Source organism: Cherax quadricarinatus, chromosome 75 (genome assembly GCF_038502225.1).
Source record: "Cherax quadricarinatus isolate ZL_2023a chromosome 75, ASM3850222v1, whole genome shotgun sequence".
In the NCBI taxonomy this organism is placed as follows: domain Eukaryota; kingdom Metazoa; phylum Arthropoda; class Malacostraca; order Decapoda; family Parastacidae; genus Cherax; species Cherax quadricarinatus.
Window position 1 is genome coordinate 13,179,523 of NC_091366.1, and position 19,778 is coordinate 13,199,300.

General features: G+C 38.8%; 1 protein-coding gene across 3 annotated transcripts in view; it reads right to left on the bottom strand.

Annotated features, from left to right (window-relative positions):
* Positions 1 to 1,324: 1,324 nt before the first annotated feature.
* The window catches only part of LOC128691788 (protein masquerade-like), a 143,493-nt gene continuing 125,039 nt past the window's right edge, over positions 1,325 to 19,778 (bottom strand). For 2 of the 3 annotated variants that reach the window (XM_070101064.1, XM_070101063.1), the window contains 2 exons: positions 17,742 to 18,019; positions 1,327 to 1,661 (listed from right to left, as the gene is read on the bottom strand). In XM_070101064.1, coding sequence (XP_069957165.1) covers positions 1,342 to 1,661; positions 17,742 to 18,019 — 598 coding nt within the window. In that variant the 3' untranslated portion in view covers positions 1,327 to 1,341. Of the gene's footprint in view, positions 1,662 to 17,741; positions 18,020 to 19,778 lie in introns of all 3 variants that reach the window. The other variant, XM_070101062.1, reaches the window with a different exon arrangement.

Sequence of the window (19,778 nt, forward strand, 5' to 3'; positions counted from 1 at the left end):
TTTAGCATTTCTGCTATGCAGTAGTTAAGTTACTACATAAAATTGATAGAGGTTGGCATTTGCATTTTTCATTGACTTGTAATGGTATTTAAACAGTACTATTAAAAATACAGTACAGGCATACCTCATTAATACAGCACTCACTTTAAAGTGCTTCACTAATATGGCACTTTTAATTATATTCAGGTTTATTATTTTCAGCACTTACCTCTTAAGATGATTTTTTATTATAACCCTTTGATTGTCGTTGTCGTATATATATGTCTTAAGACCCAGTGTTTTTGATGTATTAATACACCAAAATTCTAGTAGCTTTAAATCAAACGGGAGAAAGCTGGAAGACCCACATGCGAGAGAATGGGTCTGTGTGGTCAGTGTGTGCAGTATAAAAAAAAATCCTGCAACATGCAGCGCATAATGAGAAAAAAAAAACTGACCGTGTTTTTGGATTAAAACGCCGAATTTGAGGTATATTTTCGTATAGTATTTATGGTTGTATTCTTGTTTTCTTGGTCTCATTTGATAGAATGGAAGATATATTACAGAAATAGAGATGATTCTGATTGGTTTCACGAAGAAAAGACCTTAAAATTGAGCTCAAAGTAGTGGAAATGTTCAATTTTTGCCAATGTTCAAGAGTAAACAAATGATGTCACCATCCAATATATGTCCAACTGGCTGGTCTAATAAGCAGTCATGAATGGGTTGACATTATTTATACAATTATTACAATAATGTAGTAGTCTGCATAACAGCAAATCTTCTATTTTTTGTGTGAATAAAAATTAGAAATAGAAAGCAAGAGTAATACAAGGGGGGCCTGGAGACATGACTAATGAATAGAGAAAATGTTATTTTAGTGCCAGGAATGTCTGCATTGCTTATTCTGGACCCTATTTTGAAACTGGCATCTTTTTTAATTTGCATGAAATTGGACAAACTGCCTATTTCTGACCACTTTATTGGATAGTTGAAATCAGTAAATGGACAGTTTCTTGTACTCAATCGATAGAACAAATGGTGTTCTAAAGAAATAGCTATGAGTTTGGTCGACTGGAACAATGGAATTGGCTGAAAATGGGGCTCAAAGTGGGCAAAATTCTCGATGTGTGTATATCACCGAGATCACTAACTTTGCAAGAGAGTAATTCCATTAGTTTTCCATCAAATTTCATATTTTTGGTGTCATTACCATCAGGAAAAGATTATCATTTCATAAGATTTTTTTTTTTTTTAATATTTTGTGACACAGAGAGAGACTTCAGGATTTGGGGTCTTGACAGTCAAAGAGTTAAAAAAATATTATTAATTTTACTTTTGCATCATTTTTTAGGCCTAGTGTTATAGTATACTTGATAAAAAATAGTGTAAACATGTTTTTGGACTTTTACATGAGCTGGCAAGTGAAAAAGAGACTGTGATTTGCTTTAAGGCGGTGGTCTGGAACCTAACTTGACGTATTAGTGAGGTGCGTCTGTACATGGAAATTGTTTTTAGGACTCTCACCTGACAGGCATCATGTCCACTCTCCCCTCCAGCACAGAAAGAGGAAGCTGGCAAGATGAAGATTTTCTCCGTTACAGCATTGATCTTCCTCACACACTCATTGTCTGACACTACTGGCACCTCTGCCTCGCGTACACGCAAGGGTATGGGCCCAGCTGCAAACAAAGATTATTTGCAAAAATCCATTAATAATCATAATAAAATAGTAATACAGTAAACAGTCATAAGTCATGAATACAGCTTGCATTTTCAATATTCTGTGATTTAAATTTAGATTTTCATTTGCAATACAAGCATACCAACTTTATTAATAGTACATGTGGGTCAGTGTATTTGTATGAGTGCCATATGATTTTCACTCAAGTTCTCATTGTTAGATTTTTCCTTCTTTTCATCAGCCCAGCTCATCTCTGGATATTTATTATGTCACCAAAACAAAGTGCAAAGTGTGCTGGTGAAGCAAGAAAGAAAATTAAGCATGGAACTGTGCCTGTTTTAAAAAAATCTGCAAGTAACTGAAATGCCAAAGGGTGTTGCACGTGTCATGGAGAAGGCATGAGTGTTTGGCATTGGAGAATCAACAATACATTCGAGACAATGAGATGAATATAAAGGCTCATGCAATGATAATCCTTGATGTGATGCAGTAAAATGCGAGTAATAGGTCACTGCAGGTAAATGTGTGGACTGAAAAATAAATAAAGGTATTATAAGGAAAAAAGTCTTATACATGTACTGTACTATAAAACTTTGTGAGGAAGGAGGACAGACTAAAAATGAGTACACATTTAGAGCTGGATGGTTTAACTGGTTTAAAATACACAGTGAGCTGTATAAAGAATTGTAAGGTAAAACAAACCAGTGTTGTATGACAGAACACCTGAGCACCTCACTACAATAATCAACCGATGAAGCTGCATCAACATCCCATGATCTCCAACCTTCAACATCACATCAATCTCAACCCAGTAGGCCATAGTCACCTTCTCCACTCACTTTAGGATGTTCATTATAACCAATCGACTTAAAAGTAAGTAACAAATACTTTATAGTGTTATTGTAACCCTTTTTTAACTACACATGCTCCTTACTTTTGCTGTTTAAACTTCACTAGAGTTCAGGTATTTAACAGAGCATCTTCATCCGCAAAATAAATAGAAAAACATTAGTTTTGAAGAGGTACAATAGTGCAAAACATTTTTTTTTTTTTTTTTTTTGACATCTGAAGAATGCAACCTTGTATTTTCTGTTTTGACTCCATAAGTCACAAGAACATAAGAAAGAAGGAACACTGCAGCAGGCCTACTGGCCTATGCAAGGCAAGTCCAAGTCTCCTACCGGCTTAAGCCAATGCCCCAACCTAGTCAGTTCAGGTCACATTCACTTAAGAAAGGAACATGGCAACTGACCTAGTAGCACAAGCTAATCAGGTCCAACTCACACCCACCCACACCCACTCATGTATTTATCTAACCTATTTTTAAAACTACTCAATGTTTTAGCCTCAATAACTGTACTCGGGAGTTTGTTCCACTCATCCACAACTCTATTACCAAACCAGTGCTTTCCTATATTCTACCTGAATCTGAATTTTTCCAACTTAAAACCATTGCTGCTAGTCCTGTCTTTCTTTTTTTTTTAAACAAGTGCAGGCATTGTACTTCCCATTTCCAGGACTCAAGTCTGACTATATGAAAATAACCGGTTTCCCTGAATCCCTTCACTAAATATTACCCTGCTCACACTCCAACAGATCGTCAGGTCCCAAGTATCATTCGTCTCCATTCACTCCTATCTAACACGCTCACGCACGCTTGCTGGAAGTCCAAGCCCCTCGCCCACAAAACCTTCTTTACCCCCTCTCTCCAACCCTTTCGAGGACGACCCCTACCCCACCTTCCTTCCCCTATAGATTTACAGGTCTCCCTCAACATTCATGTTTTCAACTTTCACGGGCTTCACACATTCGCGAATTCCCAACCGCCAAATTCCCAGCCACCAAATTCCCAGCCGCCAAATCATATTTAAGTTTCCCGCCACCTGCGAGTCCCTACTACCCTCCCTCCGAACCCCGCAACTGGCAGCCAGCCCTCCCACCACTCAGTGTGGTGAGTGTTTTGTTTGTTCATTATTTGCTATTAAACTACAGCATAAATAATGTAAACCCATTCATGACTGCATATTGGAATGGCTATTCGGACAGGTATTGGAAGGTGACATCATGTGTTTACTCTTGAACACAGCAAAGAATCAAACATTTCTGCTACAGCTAATAATAACAATAGTAATAATAATAATAATAATAATAATAATAATAATAATAATAATAATAATAATAATAATAATAATAAATATAATATAATTGAAGAAGGAAATTGTACAAAAATACGAGGGAGTGGTTGACACATCGTCAGTGTGACTTTGTTTATGTTGGAGTGAACATTAGTCTCCCTGCTCTTCCAAACATTTCACAATAATTCATTGTGTTTGGTGCTTGTAGATTGAGTGTGACTGGAGTGGTAGAGGCAGTGATTGAGGCAATGGTATTTAATAACATACATGTTAATAATAATACATGTTATTAATAATATGTACTATTATTATTTATAACATGTATGTTATTAAATACATACATGTTAATAATAATACATGTTATTAATAATAACATGTACTATTATTATTTATAACATATATGTTATTAAATACCACTGCCTCAGCCGCTGAATTATTGTGAAATGTTTGGAAGAGCAGGGAGACTAATGTTCACTCCAGCATAAACAAAGTCACACTGACGATGTGTCAACCACTCCTTCGTATTTTTGTACAATTTCCTTCTTCGATTATATCGTATTTATTATTTTTTATTTTATTATCACACTGGCCGATTCCCACCAAGGCAGGGTGGCCCGAAAAAGAAAAACTTTCACCATCATTCACTCCATCACTGTCTTGCCAGAAGGGTGCTTTACACTACAGTTTTTAAACTGCAACATTAACACCCCTCCTTATTATTATTATTATTATTACTATTGTTATTATCAGCTGTAGCAGAAATGTTCAATTCTTTGCTGTGTTCAAGAGTAAACACATGATGTCACCGTCTAATACCTTTCCTAATAGCCATTCCAATATGCAGTCATGAATGGGTTTACATTATTTATTCTGTAGTTTAATAGCAAATAATGAACAAACAAAACACTCACCACACTGAGTGGTGGGAGGGGTGGCTGCCAGATGCGGGGGTCGGAGGGAGGGTAGTAGGGACTCGCATTGGTGGAGTCTGTGGTATTTAATAACATACATGTTATTAACATACAAGTTATTAAATAACATACGTTATTAAAGCATAACATGTATATATTTAGTACAATTTACGACGTTTTCATGTATTTTATGATTATTCATGGTTCAACAAGTTAAGGAAGCAGTATTGTAATATATTTCCCTACAATATATTGGGGCACCAAACATTCACGGTTTTTCAACATTCGCGGGGCTCTTGATCCCCTAACCCTCGCGAATGTTGAGGGAGACCTATGCTTTCCATGTCATTCTACTTTGATCCATTCTCTCTAAATGACCAAACCACCTCAACAACCCCTCTTCTGCCCTCTGACTAATGCTTTTATTAACTCCACACCTTCTCCTAATTTCCACACTCCGAATTTTCTGCATAATATTTACACCACACATTGGCCTTAGACAGGACATCTCCACTGCCTCCAACCGTCTCTTCGCTGCTGCATTTACCACCCAAGCTTCACATCCATATAAGAGTGTTGGTACCACTATACTTTCATACATTCCCTTCTTTGCCTCCATAGATAGCGTTTTTTTACTCCACATATACCTCAACGCACCACTCACCTTTTTTCCCTCATCAATTCTATGATTAACCTCATCCTTCATAAATCCATCCATCTTACTCTTAATTCTTTCAATAATAACTATACCATACACTTTACCAGGTATACTCAACAGGCTTATTCCCCTAAAAGTTTTAGACTCTTTTGTCCCCTTTGCCTTTATACAAAGGAACTATGCATGCTCTCTGCCAATCCTTAGGAACCTTACCCTCTTCCATACATTTATTGAATAAGAGAATTAACCATTCCAAAACTATATCCCCACCTGCTTTTAACATTTCTGTCTTTATTCCATCAATCCCAGCTGCTTTACCTCCTTCCATTCTACCCACTGCCCAATGCACTTCCCCCACACTTACAACTGGCTTTTCTTCACTCCTACAAGATGTTATTTTTCCCTGCCCAATACATGAAATCACAGTTTCCCTATCTTCATCAACATTTAACAATTCCTCAAAATATTCCCTCCATCTTCCCAGTACCTTTAACTCTCCATCTAACAACTCTCATCTCCTATTTTTAACTGTCAAATCCATTTGCTCCCTAGGCTTTCTTAACCTATTAATTTCACTCCAAAATTTTTTATGTTCAACAAAATTTGTTGATAAGATCTCACCCATTCTCATTTGTTCTCTTTTTACATTCCTTCACCACTCTCTTAACCTCTCTTACTACTCACTTTACCTCATCATTCCATGAACTGCTCTTCTTCCCTCCTGCACCCACTTTCCTGTAACCACAAACTTCTGCTGAACACTAACACTACATTCTTGCACCTACCCCATACATCTTCAACCTCACTGCCTATACTCACGGAGTCAAATGCAATGTTTGCAGCATTCACAGAGACCCCACATAAAGGATCACTATGACAACGAAATATTGATCCCAGGTTATAACCTGTTCAGATGCGACAGACTAAATAGGCAACAAACAGAGGTTGGGCTGTACATCACAGAGTTGCTCATTTGCTTAGAATTACTAAACACCTCAAATGATGTAGTTGAAGTTTTGGCAGTAAGGATTGAAAACCAAAACCTTGTCATTGTGCTGGCATACAAGCCTCCAGATGCAACTTCCCAGCAATTCCAGGAGCAGCTTTTGAAAACTGACCACTGTCTGGAAAAATCTCCCAATTCCTGCCCCAAACATCTTACTAGGAGATTTCAACCTGAGACACCCCAGGTTGCAGCTCAGATGAAAATTCATGCATACATGAACTATTAATTTAATCTCTGCACCAAATTCACCTTAAACCAGCATATATTTGAGCCTACAAGACTAGAAAATACGCTGGACCTCATCTTCACTAACAACGACGATCTGATATGTAATATAACCGTATCAAAGACAATACACTCAGATCACAACATAATAGAGGTAGAGACATGTATGCACAGGGCTCCTGACCAGCAAAATGTGATCAGTCTTGAAGGTCTCTTCACAAAATTCAATTTTAATAACAAAAACATACAATGGGATCAAGTCAACCATGTCCTAAATGAAACAAGCTGGGAAGATATCCTAAACAACACGGATCCAAACATTTGCCTAGAAAAAAATGAGCTCTGTGGGTCTTGAGATCTGCTCAAGAAAAGATGTGAACTAGTAAGAGAGAGACGCTCCCTATACGGACAAAGGTGAAGAGTCACGGAGCTGCTGAGGGGGGCCAATATATCTGAAATACGAAGGGAGGCACTAGTCAATGAAACTGCAAATATTGAACTTCAGCTGAAGGAATCTTACAGGAGACAAGAATCACAGGAAGAACTAAAAGTCATAAAGGAAATTGAAAAAACTCAATATTTCTTTTCTTATGCCAAATCTAAGGGAAAAACAACATCCAGTATTGGGCCCTTGCTTAGGCATGATGGGACATACACAGATGACAGCCAAGAAATGAGTGAGATACTGAAGTCCCAATAAGACTCAGTGCTCAGCGAGTAGCTGCCCAGACTAAGGGTCAACAATCCAAATGAACTCCTTATGAACGAAACCCAAAATTTGGTCATCTCAAAAGTCTCGAATATTATCCTAATTCCACAAGACTTTGAAAAGGCAATAAATGACATGCCCATGCACTCTGACCCAGGCCCAGACTCATGGAACTTCGTGTTCATCAAGAATTGCAAGAAGCCCCTAACGCGTGCCTTCAGCATTTTATGGAGAGGAAGCATAGACACAGGGGTCATCCCACACACACTAAAAAAAACAGACATAGCCCCATTCCACAAAGGTGGCAGTAAAGCAATTGCAAAGAACTACAAACCAATAGCACTAACATCCCATATCATAAAAATCTTTGAGAGGGTTCTAAGAAGCAAGATCGCCAACCACCTAGATACCCATCAATTACACAACCCAGGCAACATGGGTTTAGAGCAGATCACTCCTGCCTGTCCCAGCTACTGGACCTCTATGACAAGGTCCTGCATGCTGTTGAGGATAAACAAAATACAGATGTAGTACACACAGACTTTTCAAAAGCTTTCGACAATGTGACAATGGTGTAATAGCACACAAAATGTGTGATAAAGGAATAACAGAAAAAGTTGGTAAATGGATCTATAACGTCCTGACAAATAGAACACAGAGAGTAAAGTCCCAGGCAGCCACATTGAAAAGCTCTGTTCCAGAAGGCACAGTACTCGCTCCCATTCTATTGCTCATCCACTGTATAGTCCTTGTGGCTTAGCGCTTCTTTTTTTGATTATAATAATAATAATAATAATATTGCTCATCCTCATACAGGACATAGGCAGATATGTAAGCCATAGCTCCATGTCTTCCTTTGCAGATGACACCCGGATTGCAGTGACCTCCATCGAAGACACCACAAGACTACAAGCGGACATCAACCAAATCTTCAAGTGGGCCACTCAAAATAATATGAAGTTCAACGAGGAGAAATTTCTACCACTCAGATATGGAAAAACTTGAGGAAATTAACAATATATCAGGGTATACGACAAATTCTAACCATACAATAGAGTGACAAAGAAATGTGAATAACCTAGGAGTGATAATGTCAGAGGATCTCGCCTTCAAAGACCACAACAATATATCTACCTCATCTGTTAGGAAAATGATAGGATGGATAATGAGAACCTTCAAAACTAGGGATGCTTGTTCTCTCTAGGCTGGAATACTGCTGTACACTAACATCCCCCTTCAAGGCTGGAGACATTGCAGACCTGGAGAGCATACAAAGAACTTTCACGGCACACATAAGTACAATAAGGCACCTAAATTAATGGGAATAGGTGAAGGTCCTTGATCTGTATTCCCTGGAATGCAGGCGAGAGAGATACACGATAATATACACTTGGAAGATCCTGGAGGGATTGGTACCAAACCTGCACATGAAAATCACTCCCTATGAAAGCAAAAGACTTGGCAGGAGGTGTAACATTCCTCCAACGAAAAGCAGGGGCACCACAAGTACATTGAGAGAGAACACAATAAGTGTCCAGGGCCCAAGACTTTTCAACTGCCTCCCAGCATACATAAGGGGGATTGCCAACAGACCCCTGGCTGTCTTCAAGAAGGCACTGGACAGGCACCTAAAGTCAGTACCTGACCAATTGGGCTGTGGTTCGTACGTCAGTTTGCATGCGGCCACCAGTAACAGCCTGGTTGATCACACCCTGATCCACCCTGACCAAGCCACAGGGGCGGTGACCTCCAAAACCCTCTCCAGATAAATTCCAGGTATTACTCTCACTAACCCAGCTATGCCTCCTCTTTTAGTGTATAAACCCTAACCTCTCTCTCTTACTTGCTGCTTCCATTCTCTTTGTATTCCAGCTTTACCTAACAAATGCTATTAAATTAAGTAAAATACAACCAATAATTGGTAAGGAATACTATGAATATTTTACAAAGACAAAGTGAATAAAAACTCATAAAATCCCCTGCAACACCATGGACTCTTGGTACAGACAACTACTTCTAAAACTTTATTGCTAACTGCTAGACCAACTTATGGGCATGACCTATTTTCTTTAGCTCTCATAATAACTTTCCAAAATTCTGAAAGAAATTTCACAGCTGAAAAATAAAGTATTTACTCAGAAAAGCACCTCTGAATAGGTACCAGGATGTTGTGTAAACCTAAGAATCAAAAAGTTGTGAATGACATGACTCCACTCACAGAAAGGCAAAGATCATTTATACCTAATGAATATTTTTCTACTATTTAGCTAGTGGTCCTATAATAAATTAGAACACTTCAAATTATAATCACAATTAATGTCATTGGGTTTGAAAAACAGTTCTTGCAATAATAAATGTGGAGTGGATGCTTAAGAAATAACTGTTGAAAAGTACTCCTAACATTTGTTCCTTACAAAAGTACGTATGTACTTGTGTTAGGAATACTAAAATACTAAACACTGGAAATAATTTCAATAGACCATCATCAAAATGTATGGTTAGATGGTTGTGGGCAAGTGTCTTGGAGTAGTGCACTGAGGTGGTACACTCCCAGTACCAAACTTGTTTTATGAACTTCTCTGAGCAAAGAATTTAAAACTACCATGAAAGGTTGACTAGGCAAGAAATGCTAGAAAATTGCAGGTAGGGGATGTGTAGACCAAGTGTTTACATTGAAGAATATTTTCTTCTTTCAACAAACTGGCCATATCCCACCGAAGCAGGGTGGCCCAAAAAGAAAAACAAAAGTTTCTCATTTTAATTTTATTAATGTATACAGGAGAAAGGGTTACTAGCCCCTTGCTTACTTCACAAACTCTGATGCCTCCAGCCCTTTCTACCTCAATTTCTTGCTACCCTCTACCCCCGCACTATCCCCTGCCCCGCTGTTTTCTGTAACCTACTGATCATCCCTTCTGCCGCCCAATACCCTCGCTTCCTTCCCTACCCTGCAGCGCTGTATAGCCCTTGTGGCTTAGCGCTTCTTTTTTATTATAATAATAATAGCCCCTTTCTCCCAGCATTTTAAACGTCTCTTACGATATACATGGCTTACGGAGGAAGAATTCTGCTCCGTTTCCCCATGGAAGAATATAAGTGAACAATATTTAGACAGAAGTAGAGAATTTATAAATTTAGAAAAGGCTTATGATAGGGTGGATGGGGGAGCAATGTGGAAGATGTTGCAAGTGTATGGAATAGGTGGTAAGTTACTGAATGTTGTAAAGAGTTTTTATGAGGATAGTGAGGCTCAGGTTAGGGTGTGTAGAAGAGACAGAGATTACTTTCCAGAAAAGTAGACCTTAAACATGGATATATAATGTCACCATGGTTGTTTAACATATTTATAGATGGAGCTGTAAAAGAAGTAAATGCTAGGGAATTGGGATAAAGGGTGGGTTGATACTGTACTTCCAAGAGATTCTGAAGAGAAGTTGCAAATGTTAGTTTACGAGTTTGGGAGGGTGTGTAAAGAAGAAAGTTGAAAGTAACCATAGATAACAGTAAGGTGATGAGGGTATCAAACGATTTAGATAAGTAAAAATTGTATATCAGACTGGAGGGAGGGAGTATGGAAGAAGTGAATGTGTTCAGAAATTTGGTAGTAGACTTGTCAGCAGATGGATTTATGAAGGATGAGGTAAACCATAGAACTGATGAAGAAAAAAAGGTGGGTGGTGCATTGAAGTATCTGGAAACACAACATTATCCATGGAGGCAAAGAAGGAAATGTATGAGAATATAGTGGTACCAAGACTCTATGGGTGTGAATCATGGGATGTGAATGTGGTAGCAAGAACGAGACTGGAGGAAGTGGAGATGTAGTGTCTAAGGGCAATATGTGGCATAAATATTATGTATAGAATATTTTTTCAACACGTCGGATGTCTCCCACCAAGGAAGGGTGACCCAAAAGAAAGAAAAACCTAAAAAGAAAGAAAAAACTTTCATCATTCAATACTTTCACCATCACTCATACCAAATCACTATCTTTGCAGAGGCACTCAGAGAATTTGTAGTGTGAAAATTAGGAAGTGTGTAGTTACTAAAAGTATTATTCAGAGGGCTGAAGAGGGGTTGTCATTTAAGGTTTGGTCATTTAGAGAGGGTAGAGCAAAATAGGATGACTTGGAAGGTGTATAAATCTGTAGCGGATAGAAGACAGGGTAGGGGTTGTCCCAGGAAAAGATGGAGAGAGAGGGTAAAGAAGGTTTTGTGTGTAAGGGGCTTAGACATACAGCAGATGTGTGTGAGCATGTTAGATAGGAGTGGAGATGAATGGTTAAAGAAAAAAGAAAAAAAGAAGGCATCTTGGTTAGTGTGAATTTTTGGACCTGACGAGCTGTTGGAGTGTGAGCAGGATGATATTTTGTGAAGGGATTCAGAGAAATTGGTTAGCTGGATTTGAATCCTGGAGGTATGAAGTATAATGCCTGCAATTTAAAGGAGGGGTTTGGGATGTTCGTAGTTTGTTGTAACATCTAAGCTATCGTATCTGAGCGCCTCTGCAAAGATAGTGATCAGTATATGTGAATGGTGAAAACTTTTCTTCTTTTTTGGGTCACCGTGCCTCAGTGGGAGACAGTCAGCATTTTGAAAATAAATAAATAAATAAATTAAATTAAATTAAATTAAAAAAAAATATAAATATATATATATATATATATATATATATATATATATATATTTATTTTTTTTTTTTTTTTTGCAACAAGTCGGTCGTCTCCCACCGAGGCAGGGTGACCCAAAAAAAGAAAGAAAATCCCCAAAAAGAAAATACTTTCATCATCATTCAACACTTTCACCACACTCACACATTATCACTGCTTTTGCAGAGGTGCTCAGAATATAACAGTTTAGAAGCATATACGTATAGAGATACACAACATATCCCTCCAAACTGCCAACATCCCAAACCCCTCCTTTAAAGTGCAGGCACTGTACTTCCCATTTCCAGGACTCAAGTCCGACTATATGAAAATAACCGGTTTCCCTGAATCCCTTCACTAAATATTACCCTGCTCACACTCCAACAGATCGTCAAGTCCCAAGTATCATTCGTCTCCATTCACTCCTATCTAACACGCTCATGCACGCTTGCTGGAAGTCCAAGCCCCTCACCCACAAAACCTCCTTTACCCCCTCTTTCCAACCCTTTCGAGGACGACCCCTACCCCTCTTTCCTTCCCCTATAGATTTATATGCTTTCCATGTCATTCTACTTTGATCCATTCTCTCTAAATGACCAAACCACCTCAACAACCCCTCTTCTGCCCTCTGACTAATGCTTTTATTAACTCCACACCTTCTCCTAATTTCCACACTCCGAATTTTCTGCATAATATTTACACCACACATTGCCCTTAGACAGGACATCTCCACTGCCTCCAACCGTCTCCTCGCTGCTGCATTTACCACCCAAGCTTCACATCCATATAAGAGTGTTGGTACTACTATACTTTCATACATTCCCTTCTTTGCCTCCATAGATAACGTTTTTTGACTCCACATATACCTCAACGCACCACTCACCTTTTTTCCCTCATCAATTCTATGATTAACCTCATCCTTCATAAATCCATCCGCCGACACGTCAACTCCCAAGTATCTGAAAACATTCACTTCTTCCATACTCCTCCTCCCCAATTTGATATCCAATTTTTCTTTATCTAAATCATTTGATACCCTCATCACCTTACTCTTTTCTATGTTCACTTTCAACTTTCTACCTTTACACACATTCTCAAACTCATCCACTAACCTTTGCAATTTTTCTTTAGAATCTCCCATAAGCACAGTATCATCAGCAAAAAGTAACTGTGTCAATTCCCATTTTGAATTTGATTCCCCATAATTTAATCCCACCCCTCTCCCGAACACCCTAGCATTTACTTCTTTTACAACCCCATCTATAAATATATTAAACAACCATGGTGACATTACACATCCCTGTCTAAGACCTACTTTTACCGGGAAGTATTCTCCCTCTTTTCTACACACCCTAACCTGAGCCTCACTATCCTCATAAAAGCTCTTTACAGCATTTAGTAACTTACCACCTATTCCATATACTTGCAACATCTGCCACATTGCTCCTCTATCCACTCTATCATATGCCTTTTCTAAATCCATAAATGCAATAAAAACTTCCCTACCTTTATCTAAATACTGTTCACATATATGCTTCAATGTAAACACTTGATCTACACATCCCCTACCCACTCTGAAACCTCCTTGTTCGTCCGCAATTCTACATTCTGTCTTACCTCTAATTCTTTCAATTATAACCCTACCGTATACTTTTCCTGGTATACTCAGTAAACTTATTCCTCTATAATTTTTACAATCTCTTTTGTCCCCTTTCCCTTTATATAAAGGGACTATACATGCTCTCCGCCAATCCCTAGGTACCTTCCCCTCTTTCATACATTTATTAAACAAAAGTACCAACCACTCCAACACTATATTCCCCCCTGCTTTTAACATTTCTGTCATGATCCCATCAGTTCCAGCTGCTTTACCCCCTTTCATTCTACGTAATGCCTCACGTACCTCCACCACACTTACAGTCTGCTCTTCTTCACTCCTAAAAGATGGTATACCTCCCTGGCCAGTGCATGAAATTACCGCCTCCCTTTCTTCCTTAACATTTAAAAGTTCCTCGAAATATTCTCGCCATCTACCTAATACCTCCCTCTCCCCATCTACTAACTCCCCTACTCTGTTTTTAACTGACAAATCCATACTTTCCCTAGGCTTTCTTAACTTGTTTAACTCACTCCAAAATTTTTTCTTATTTTCATTAAAATTTCTTGACAGTGCCTCTCCCACTCTTTCATCTGCTCTCCTTTTGCACTCTCTCACCACTCTCTTCACCTTTCTTTTACTCTCCATATACTCTGCTCTTCTTATAACACTTCTGCTTTGTAAAAACCTCTCGTAAGCTACCTTTTTCTCTTTTATCACACCCTTTACTTCATCATTCCACCAATCACTCCTCTTTCCTCCTGCCCCCACTCTCCTATAACCACAAACTTCTGCCCCACATTCTAATACTGCATTTTTAAAACTATTCCAACCCTCTTCAACCCCCCCACTACTCATCTTTGCACTAGCCCACCTTTCTGCCAATAGTCGCTTATATCTCGCCCTAACTTCTTCCTCCCTTAGTTTATACACTTTCACCTCCCTCTTACTTGTTGTTGCCACCTTCCTCTTTTCCCATTTACCTCTTACTCTAACTGTAGCTACAACTAAATAATGATCCGATATATCAGTTGCCCCTCTATAAACATGTACATCCTGGAGCCTACCCATCAACCTTTTATCCACCAATACATAATCTAACAAACTACTTTCATTACGTGCTACATCATACCTTGTATATTTATTTATCCTCTTTTTCATAAAATATGTATTACTTATTACCAAATTTCTTTCTACACATAGCTCAATTAAAGGCTCCCCATTTACATTTACCCCTGGCACCCCAAAATTACCTACTACTCCCTCCATAACATTTTTACCCACTTTAGCATTGAAATCCCCAACCACCATTACTCTCACACTTGATTCAAAACTCCCCACGCATTCACTCAACATTTCCCAGAATCTCTCTCTCTCCTCTACACTTCTCTCTTCTCCAGGTGCATACACGCTTACTATAACCCACTTTTCACATCCAATCTTTATTTTACTCCACATAATCCTTGAATTTATACATTTGTAGTCCCTCTTTTCCTGCCATAGCTTATCCTTCAACATTATTGCTACTCCTTCTTTAGCTCTAACTCTATTTGAAACCCCTGACCTAATCCCATTTATTCCTCTCCATTGAAACTCTCCCACCCCCTTCAGCTTTGTTTCACTTAAAGCCAGAACATCCAGTTTCTTCTCATTCATAACATCCACAATCATCTCTTTCTTATCATTTGCACAACATCCACGCACATTCAGACTTCCCACTTTGACAATTTTCTTCTTCTTATTCTTTTTAGTAATCTTTACAGGAAAAGGGGTTACTAGCCCATTGTTCCCGGCATTTTAGTTGACTTTTACAACACGCATGGCTTACGGAGGAAAGATTCTTATTCCACTTCCCCATGGATATAAAAGGAAAAGTAATAAGACCAAGAACTATTAAGATAAAATCAAAGAAAACTCAGATGAGTGTGTATAAATAAACGTGTCCATGTATGTGTAGTGTGACCTAAGTGTAAGTAGAAGTAAGTATATATATATATATATATATATATATATATATAATATATATATATAATATATATATACATGTATATATATATATATATATATATATATATATATATATATATATATATATATAATATATATATATATATATATATATATATAATATATATAATATATATATATATATATAAGGGCAATGTGTGGTGTAAATATTATGCAGAAAATTCGGAGTGTGGAAATTAGGAGAAGGTGTGGAGTTAATAAAAGCATTAGTCAGAGGGCAGAAGAGGGGTTGTTGAGGTGGTTTGGTCATTTAGAGAGAATGGATCAAAGTAGAATGACATGGAAAGTATATAAATCTATAGGGGAAGGAAAGAGGGGTAGGGGTCGTCCTCGAAAGGGTTGGAAAGAGGGGGTAAAGGAGGTTTTGTGGGTGAGGGGCTTGGACTTCCAGCAAGCGTGCATGAGCGTGTTAGATAGGAGTGAATGGAGACGAATGATACTTGGGACCTGACGATCTGTTGGAGTGTGAGCAGGGTAATATTTAGTGAAGGGATTCAGGGAAACCGGTTATTTTCATATAGTCGGACTTGAGTCCTGGAAATGGGAAGTACAATGTCTGCACTTTAAAGGAGGGGTTTGGGATATTGGCAGTTTGGAGGAATATGTTGTGTATCTCTATAAGTATATGCTTCTAAACTGTTATATTCTGAGCACCTCTGCAAAAGCAGTGATAATGTGTGAGTGTGGTGAAAGTGTTGAATGATGATGAAAGTATTTTCTTTTTGGGGGTTTTCTTTCTTTTTTTGGGTCACCCTGCCTCGGTGGGAGACGACCGACTTGTTGAAAAAAAAAAAAAATATATATATATGAGCAAGGGGCTATTAACCCCTTCTCCTGTATATAATACTAAATTTAAAAGGAGAAACTTTAGTTTTTTCTTTTGGGCCACCCCACCTCAGTGGGATACGGCTGGTATGTTGAAAGAAGAAGATACACACACACACACACACACACACATACTGACGACACTGGAGGACAGAAGGGTCAGGGGAGACATGATAACGACATACAAGATACTGCGGGGAATAGACAAGGTGGACAGAGATAAGATGTTCTAGAGAGGGGACACAGGGACAAGGGATCACAACTGGAAGCTGAAGACTCAGACGAGTCACAGGGACGTTAGGAAGTATTTCTTCAGTCATAGAGTTGTCAGCAAGTGGAATAGCCTAGCAAGTGAAGTAGTGGAGGCAGGAACCATACATAGTTTTAAGAAGAGGTATGACAAAGCTCAGGAAGCAGAGAGAGAGAGGATCCAGTAGCAATCAGTGAAGAGGCGGGGCCAGGAGCTGAGTCTCGACCCCTGCAACCACAATTAGGTGAGTACACACACACACAGACACAGTGTCCTGCCAAGTGAGTGTAAAATGAAAGCCTGTAATTGTTTTACACAATGGTAGGATTGCTGGTGTCCTTTTCTTCTGTCTCTTAAACATGCAAGTTTTCAGGTACATCTTGCTACCTCTACTTACACTTAGGTCACACTACACATACATGTACAAGCATATATATACACACACCCCTCTGGGTTTCTTCTATTTTCTTACTAGTTCTTGTTTATTTCCTCTTGCCTCCATGGGGAAGTGGAACAGAATTCTTCCTCCGTAAGCCATGCGTGTTGTAAGAGATGACTAAAATGCCGGGAGCAAGGCTAGTAACCCCTTCTCCTGTATATATTACTAAATTTAAAAGGAAAAACTTTCGTTTTTTCTTTTGGGCCACCCCACCTCAGTGGGATATGGCTGGTACATTGAAAGAGGAAGATATATATAATAAAATCAGAATAATGTAAACAGCAGCGTATCAGTTTTAAGTTTTATGGACAGATTTAACACACAAGTTACAAGCTAACAAAAGAAATATTTGTTTAACACGCTGGTCATCTACCACCAAGGCAGGGTGACTCAAAAAAGAAACACTTTCACCATCATTTGCACTATCACTGTCTTGCCAGAGGTGCATAGATATGACAGTTCACATGTCCCTCCAATCAGTAAATTTCCCAAAATCCTTTAAAGTGTAGGCACTGTATTCACACCTCAACCTTCACAAAACATTATCTTGCTCACACTCCAACAGCTTGTCAGGTTCCAAAAGCATTTGTCTCCACTCCTATCTAACACTCTTAATGATAATTAGTACTATTTAGATTGAACTTACTTTCGCCCATATAACCGTAGCCTGTAACAATGCACCTGTTACCAGCCACCTGGCTGACGCCCCGGGCAGGGAGGCAGACCAGACATACTCCCTCCTTCAAATCAGCATGACCGTACAGCTTCAGGAGGGCAATGTCATTATCAAGTGTCTGGGAGTTGTGGTTGTGATGGATGTAGGTAGTGGCTACACGAAGGGTCTGGGCACCGGGGGAGCCAAACTTGGTAGTCAGATCGTGGTCACCAACTCGTACGTATATTGCGTCACCAGAACGAACAATGCTGCATGAAAGGCAGAGAATTAATTTTTTGTGTGGAAATATACACCCAAACTATAACTGTGGCCAATGTACAATCTACTTAATAAAAGAGAATTTAAATACAATAATAATATTTTGAGATGCTTAAAAAAAAAAATGAAGGAAATGTAGAATACATATAACTTTAGTACACCTGTGTCTGGCATTTGGAATATTAGGAAAGAAGTAAATAATGAAAGTGACTGTCATAGGAATCCAATTAGAAGCCTGAGTAGATCTATGACTCACTATGATACCATGAACATAGATAAGTACATTTATGGAGCAAATTGCAATGCGAACACTGATGTTGTAACAGCCAGTCTGGTAGACATACATATGATGATCAAACTAAATACAAAATATGCCACTTGAACACTTCATGCTTAACTGTCCACTTACTGAGGAATACAAGGACAGACAGAATAATAACCTAAGTGATAGGCCAAGGTATCTTATTAATGACAATAAGATACTGGACATATTAAACAACATCCTAAATTTCCTTGCAACAGATAAGTCAATTGTAGCTATAAATCCAGATGCATTCCTGTTAGTGCATTTGAGGCTTAGCCCCTAGCCCTCTTGTGTATGTATATAATAATAATATCTTTTTTTCTACATGCAAGATTTCAGGTACACCTTGCTACTTCTACTTACGCTTAGGTCACACTACACATGCATGTACAAGCATATATATATACACACACCCCTCTGGGGGTTTAGAGCAGGTCGCTCCTGTCTGTCCCAACTACTGGATCGCTACGACAAGGTCCTAGATGCGTTAGAAGACAAAAAGAATGCAGATGTAATGTACACAGACTTTGCAAAAGCCTTCGACAAGTGTGACCATGGCATAATAGCACACAAAATGCATGCTAAAGGAATAACAGGAAAAGTTGGTAGATGGATTTATAATTTCCTGACAAATAGAACACAAAGAGCAGTAGTCAACAGAGTAAAGTCTGAGGCGGCTACGATGAAAAGCTCTGTTCCGCAAGGCACAGTACTCGTTCCCATCTTGTTCCTCATCCTCATATCTGACATAGACAAGGATGTCAGCCACAGCACCATGTCTTCCTTTGCATATGACACCTGAATCTGCATGACAGTGTCTTCCACTGCAGACACTGCAAGGCTCCAAGCAGACATCAACCAAATCTTTCACTGGGCTGCAGAAAACAATATGAAGCTCAACAATGAGAAATTTCAGTTACTCCAACATGGTAAACGTGAGGAAATTAAAACTTCATCAGTGTATAAAACAAATTCCAACCACACAATAGAGCAAAAAATTAATGTCAAAGACCTGGGAGTGATCATGTCGGAGGATCTCACCTTCAAGGACCATAACATTGTATCAATCGCATCTGCTAGAAGTATGACAGGATGGATAATGAGAACCTTCAAAACTAGGGATGCCAAGCCCATGATGACACTTTTCAGGTTGCTTGTTCTATCTAGGCTGGAATATTGCTGCACACTAACAGCACCTTTCAGGGCAGGTGAAATTGCTGACCTAGAAAATGTACAGAGAACCTTCATGGCGCGCATAACGGAGATAAAACACCTCAATTACTGGGAGCGCTTGAAGTTCCTGAACTTGTACTCCCTGGAAAGCAGGCGGGAGAGATACATGATTATATACACCTGGAAAATCCTAGAGGGACTAGTACCAAACTTGCACATGAAAATCGCTCCCTAAGAAAGTAAAAGACTCGGCAGATGATGCAGCATTCCCC